This window comes from Buceros rhinoceros, unplaced genomic scaffold (assembly GCF_000710305.1).
Source record: "Buceros rhinoceros silvestris isolate BGI_N320 unplaced genomic scaffold, ASM71030v1 scaffold3873, whole genome shotgun sequence".
In the NCBI taxonomy this organism is placed as follows: domain Eukaryota; kingdom Metazoa; phylum Chordata; class Aves; order Bucerotiformes; family Bucerotidae; genus Buceros; species Buceros rhinoceros.
In genome coordinates, this window is record NW_010405218.1 from 50,663 (window position 1) to 57,459 (window position 6,797).

General features: G+C 37.3%; 1 protein-coding gene across 1 annotated transcript in view; it reads left to right on the top strand.

Moving 5' to 3' along the window:
* Positions 1-6,797, top strand: part of PHIP (pleckstrin homology domain interacting protein) — a 96,195-nt gene that overhangs the window by 39,668 nt on the left and 49,730 nt on the right. The window contains exon 12 of the mRNA XM_010133631.1: positions 6,221-6,349. Coding sequence (XP_010131933.1) covers positions 6,221-6,349 — 129 coding nt within the window. The remainder of the gene's footprint in view (positions 1-6,220; positions 6,350-6,797) is intronic.

Sequence of the window (6,797 nt, forward strand, 5' to 3'; positions counted from 1 at the left end):
ATTCACAAGCCCCCCACCCCCCCCCCCCTCCTTAGAAAGTTCTGGCTGTGTAGACATTAAGAAACAAAGACAAGATTGCTGAAGCTAATGTCTAGAGGTTTTTTTGTCCCCAGGTCTGTAGCTAGCTGTTTGTCTAATTAATGTAAAGTTTTCTGGTACTATTCCTGGTTCCATGTGTTTCTTTCCAAGTGGGTCCTTAATTACTTTTATAGGATGTATGGTAATTGCATTGTGTGGTCCTTTTTCAAGTTTCTACATTCTCCCCAACTTCCGAAAATATTTATTAGAAACACTTTCTTAGCTTTGTGACCTTTGGGTATACTGCAGATTTATTTGACGCTGTTAGCATAAACAGTGATTGAAATTGTCGTATACAAAACTTGACCATAAAAAGGCCAAGTTCAAGCAGCCTTAAGAATTTTCCTAATTTCTATGATGAAAATTGTAGAGGGTGTGATTTTGACCCTAAATTGAAGTTAATGGAGAGTCTGCACTACGGTTGAAGAATCATACCATCTGGATGCAGTGATGTGTGGATTATTGTTCTCCCCCCACCCCACCTCCCCAGTCTCTCTGCCCTTTTCCCACATGTCTTAATGTTTTTATATAAAACAGTGAGAAAAATTGGGAACCCCTATGGAGGTGATAGAAGTATTGTATTTCATGATGGAGATGATGTTTAGTTTTTGTGACTTGGGACACACACATCCCTTGTTAATGACTATTTGAATGTTTTAGTACAGTTTAATCCTTGTTTTGCTTAGCATTTACTGTCAGTGTTATGGCATCAACTGGTTCAGGTCAAAAGGGTTTCTTCCTGCAAATTGTCAATCAAGCAGAGGCTACTGTGTTGCAATTGGATTTTTTTCTGTGTGCTCCTGTTCCTTTAGAGAGGCGGTTGTTGACTCTGTCCTTTATTTTTAGCTTTCAATGGACACTTCATTACAGGCAATTCCTATGCTATACCTTTTTATGTCTGTGTATTTTGATGTTTTTCCTGCCCTTTCTATTGCTACTTCTACTTTCAATCCAACCTGATAAACTCTGAATCCCAACAACATTATCATATCTCTTAAAACATTTTTTCCTTTTTGTTAATCAGTAGACCTGAATGTCCTACCTAGGTCTTTGTTGGCAACTATGTGATTAGTTGTAGCCTAAATGACATACCAAAAAATTGGGAGTCCTTGTCAGAAGATCAGGTTCCATCTAGGACACCTCAGCAGACTGTTTGTGCATGGATTTTCTGCCACATGAGGTGATTTTCTTGGACTAATGTCTAAAAGGCTTGCTCATATGGTCAATATATTGTAATCTCCAGTGTTAACTAGAGACTTGAAAATGGTTATTTCGTATTTTGTGGCCTTCATAAAAAAGACTTCCAGTTTTCCTGGGATTATATGGCATTGTATTTTTTTAATCAGGTTTTGTAGTCATCTGAAATACAGAATGGCTTAGAACAAGTTTATAGGTGCATTATTTTTGAATCAGTCAGTGTTTACTTGTGCTGAAATGTTTTTGAAATTTTTGAGAGTTTCCACCTTTGAATGGTATGTAAGAACGCATCTTGAAGAGGAGATCCTGTAGTACAAAGTCAGCATAATGCTTTAATAGTCCAGGTAGAAGCCAATAATGAGTTTGCAGGTTGTTTCTTGAGGAAAAAAAAAAAAGCTGTAAATCCTTTTTATATAACCTTTATGTAATTGCAGGCAGCCACAGGGTGGGTGATCTGTCAGATCTTTTCATTGATATGTTTATCTTTCAAGTCAAATACAGCATTCCTGAAGGAATAACTGACTTGGTAGGAAGATAGAAACATTTTTGGTAAACATTTCACTCAATCTCATTACTTCTTGTCCCTTCCTACTATTTGATCCTTTGTTACTGTTCTGGAAACAGTTGTATTTTTTTACAACTGTTGAGATAGTTTGGGGGTTTGGGGTTTTTTTATTTAATTAAACTGGGTTTAAAAAAGAAGTGTTCTTTCCAGTTCTCCAAATCTGCAGCAGCCTCTTCTAACCGTGCAGCAAGTTCGTAGATATTTTTTGGCTCGCTATGGAAGTGCTCTCTTATTGGACATTGTTCTTTAAAGGAGAATGCAGACCTGCAAAGGAACTTAAAAGTACTTTGATTTGACTTGAGCAGCTGTAAGATAGTTTCATCGGTTATTAAAGAGGTTATATATTTTAATAACAGGTAGCTTTGCTTTTTTGCTACTTTTAGAAAGTTGTTCTAGCATACCATTTTTGTGATAGTTAGCATCTAAATTTCAGTTTTCAAGTTTGAATGTTGTTGTAACTAATTTTCATTCATTCCTGTGCATTGAAGTAGTTCTCTTCCTGCTAATGGTCTTTTGCATAGGCATAATTGTCCTCTTAGTGTCCGTGTGAAGAACCTGAGCTTTTAGGTTTTCCTTTATCATAATGAGTGGAAACATTTCTCTGTAGCTGTTCCACTTAGAATTTACTTGTCTTGCGCTTGGGAAGAACGATTACGTGTATTGCTTTGGAAGAGTTTGTTCTTACCGTTGTCTGTTTGTCTAGCATGTATGTGCTTTCTCTTTCTGATCTGAATATATTTCTGGTACTTTTTAAGATCATAGTTTTCTTTTTGTTGTTGCATTATATGTGATGCATTGCAATGAATACACAGTGATCTTCCTCCCTGTTATTCCAACTAATTGTCTCAGTCCCTTGGTGTGGGGGAAGGGGTAGAACATTATCTACCTCAGCCTGGTAGAGGCTTAGTTCACTGATTTTTTTTTTTTTTTTAAACAGCGTTGGTGACTTGCATTGGAAAGCGTGGTAGAAACACATAGTGTTACTGGGTGTAGACTGAGCTCCATGATTTTTTTCTGGCAGTCTGTTAGTAAGTTATTTCTGATAATCTTACTAACTTGAGGGCCTATTGCATTTTGTTCTGCTGGCTTTTAACTGCTTCAGTTGATATGATTTGTGCTGTGTCTCAAATCTGTTCTCAGTGGATGATTTCCTAACATTCACTTCATCAACAGGCTTTTATTTTTTCTGTAGTCACTAACAGAAAGGCCTAACTTGAGGAACTTTACTGATAACATGGTTTTATTGGTTTGGGGAAGACATACAGAACTGTTATCCTTCTCTTAACAAGTTTGCCTACTCTTCCTTTCTCCTACTAATTAGAGTCTGTTCCACTTGAACTGCCGTATCATGGCTGTGAAATCTAGCTAGGTTGAATTAGTTATATTTTCTTGGTATTAAAAAAAAAATCAGTTATTTTACTGAAGAAAGTCTGCTAAGTGTGTAACTCTATTTTCATTTTGCTCAATTTCTTTCTCCTTTCACTTTTCTTAAAAACTAGGTTTGAAGTCTTCTTATTATCGATTGATAAGAGGTCAGAAAGTCATCTTGAGCATGCGCTCTCCATAGGTGTTACTACTCTGTTTTCAAACAACAGATTATTTTTATGGATCTAAGACATGCTACTTTGTATACTAACTTCACAACTCTAATCTCCCTGGTTTGAGGAAGAACAATAAGCTCCCTTCAACACTGAGAGAAGAGTAACTTCCCTTTTTCATTCTCTTATTGCACCAACATTCCTCCCTTCATGATTAGGTACTACTGTCCATCTGTTTCCTTGATAGTGAAAATACAGGCAGATAGCTTAATTCCTGAGGTCGAGACTGTAAGTTAGCTTAGCTTAGTCCTCATTGTATAGCATCACTGATTCTTCCGTTTGGCTGAAGAGTCCTTGCTGCTTGCTTCGCTACCGGTGGTGTCTTAGTGTGCTCACTCTTGGCAGCACTTTGCTGGGACAGCTCTTAATTGACCAGTGCTTTTTCTGTTCTCACAGGTGTTCTCTTTCCTTCACCACTTATACTTTTAATCAGCAGGGAAAGGTTCCAGACGTGATAAACAGTCTATCTTCTTTTATAGAGTCTTCATATACTTCTTGCATCTTTGATTTAGAAGGAATGGAGTGGGAAAAGCAGCTCCCTTCTTTCTTGCTGAAGTTAGAGCTTCACTGATCTCTCCTACAGCTTCCCCTTTCACACCTTAACATTTAGTTTCTGTTCCAAATAACCAGCTCTTCTCTGTTAACTTTATTGAAGAAATTGCATTGTAAAGTGTTGTTTATTAATCCCAAAATACTTTTGTGTAAAATTCTAGTGGGTCGCATGCTCTGACAAGCGTGGCTTTTTAATTTGTAATAGTAATGTCATCTTGGAAGCTTATCCCCAGAAGTAATTTTTGTTCTTATAATATTTCTGAGTAGTTGTACACCAGCTTGAAGTACTGTACTAAAAGGTCTTACTGCCATCCTTTCCAAAATCACCTTTTAAACTAGGTTCTGGCCACATATAGGGTAAAGTTATTTGTACTGTACTGGTCACTGAACAGTAGATAACTATTCTTTATGTAAAAAGGGAATGTCTTCCAACTAACACTAACACAGGGGTTTCTTGAAAATGGTCTGTCCAAACAGTTTCTTGCTGGGAAGGATTAAAAAAACCCATCATCTAAAATAGTCTTTTTTTTTTTTCCTTCTATTCCTTCTATTTCCTTCTGTTTTTCCCCTCATCATGGTTAGCAAACAGTTCTTCCCACAACATGCCTTTTTTTTCTTATAAAAACAGAAGTCTTCAAATCTTAGGCTTTAGGAGAACCCTGAAATTCTATTTAGGGAGGACTTGAATGTAAGGAAGCTTGCTACTTTGGTATTTCCTTTGTTGGAGAAGGGGAAAGGGAACAGAAATCTCTATGTAAGTACTCCTTCTCCAGGTTTTTACTCTGTATCTGCAAAGATTATTCTTGGACTGAAGTTCCTTCCCCTTTTGACCTACCTCCTCAAACTGTCTCCCTTTAATATGATGAGCTTTCTACATACAAAAAGCCGCGTGACGTTGTAACTTTGCCTTGGTTGCTGGATCTTGCTTAACCTACATCAATTCTGCATTCCTAGCTGTTGTGATATTAGTGTGACTCCCTTGAAGCTCTGTTTTTATTTTTCATCTCTTTCTGTAGGATACTTCTGTTCATTTCTTCTGGACTAACGGCAAAATAGAACATGAAACTTGCATTGGTTTATGTTCCTCTTTTGCTAATCCAGAAACTCATTTGACTTTTGTGGAAAGTACTTTGTAGTAAGAAATATTGTCAAATTCCTGAAATCACCGCTAATAGCTGTAGCAGCCTCTATCACTGGGGGGATGTGCAGGGGTGTGGGTATGGATGGATTTTAAGATTGAGGGCAAAAGATTCAGACTTCTTAGTCTCAGCCTGTAAGACAGTGATAACAGTACCTGCCTCGGTGTTTTTTCTGAGGTTCGTTAACTCTTTAAAATAATGCTGATGGTTTCTGGAAGGTGCTACGGAAGTGCATAGTGTTACTGCCTGCAGGCTGAATACCATTGGTTTTTCTGGCAGTATATAGGCCTGCCACAGTTAGGGGAAGAATTTTGTTTGGTGTCTCTTTAAAGAAAATTCAACAGTGATTTGCTGGGGAGAATAGAAAGGGGCTTTCTGAAGAGGTGCTGAAGACTTGAAAATTCAGAGTGGTGATTGGTCACCTCTGCTTGATTGACAGGTTGCAGGGAAAAACAAAAACCCATTTGTTCTGGCTTAATGGAACTGGAAAACAGAAAATGAGTATCAGGTAAAAATTCCTTTTTTAAAATCTTTGCAGTTCTCCTTTAAACAGTGGAGCTTTTACACAAATCTGTACCTCCCCCACTCCAGTAAATTAGGAGTAGGAATTACAGACACAGGCAGTTGCTAAGTTGTGAATGTGGGTTGTCTGTCAGTGCATTTTGTAGCAGGCAGGTGTTCTGAAACACCGCAGCAGCCAATGCTACTGGGCTAGCTTAGCAAAAAGGCAGAGGATTGAAAGGGTGTAGTGACTAAGCCCTGAACTGGACCCAGCTCTCTGGTTAGGCTCATTAGCAGGACGTTCAAGGGGAAGCTTTTATTTTCACTTCCTATACTGTGCCTGCTTTGTGGATAAAGTCTGTCAGTTTCTACTACTATCAATTTGGCATCTGTCAAGAGCATTATTACAAAATTCACTGAAAAACGAATAGCTAAAAAGTAAACTATGTTCTAAAATAACTTCCATAAGCAGTAAACTGTCTTACAGATTTTATAATAAATTTCAACACCAGCACCACAGTTTTGAGAATCATAATTGAAAAGTATTTCTTTCTGTTAACTTAATTATTTTGTATGTTGATGTATTTCAGATTGAAGGACAAGGACATGGTGCAGTTTTTGACTGCAAGTGCTCTCCTGATGGACAGCATTTTGCATGTACTGATTCTCACGGTCACCTTCTGATTTTTGGCTTTGGTTCCAGTAGCAAATATGACAAGGTACAGTGCAAAATGCAAATCAAAATGTTTGTCTATGTTGAATGCATTTGTGCAAACTTTTGTCAGAGCTTCATTTCAGGAGGGTGTGTCTTAACACAATTTTGAGCCATTAATATGGGGTATTTCAGATTCCTGTTGTTGACAGTTTCTTTCAGCTGTCTTTTTTTTAAACTATGGGGACATGCTATTAAGCTACTGTTTATGGGGAAGTTAGAAGTAGTTTACAAAAAAATAAACCCAAAAACTCCAAACAAACAAAAATGTTTTAAAACTATCTGGTTACTGTGTACTCTCCTAAGGGATGAGGTTATACAGGTGTCTGCTAATATGGATAGTGTGAACAAACTGCAGTAGAATTCATAATAAACATTCTGCTTTAAATATTTTTCTGATTCCTAAGTAAGATTAAAAAAAAAAAAAAGGTGGGGTTATGTAATAGAACGAATTC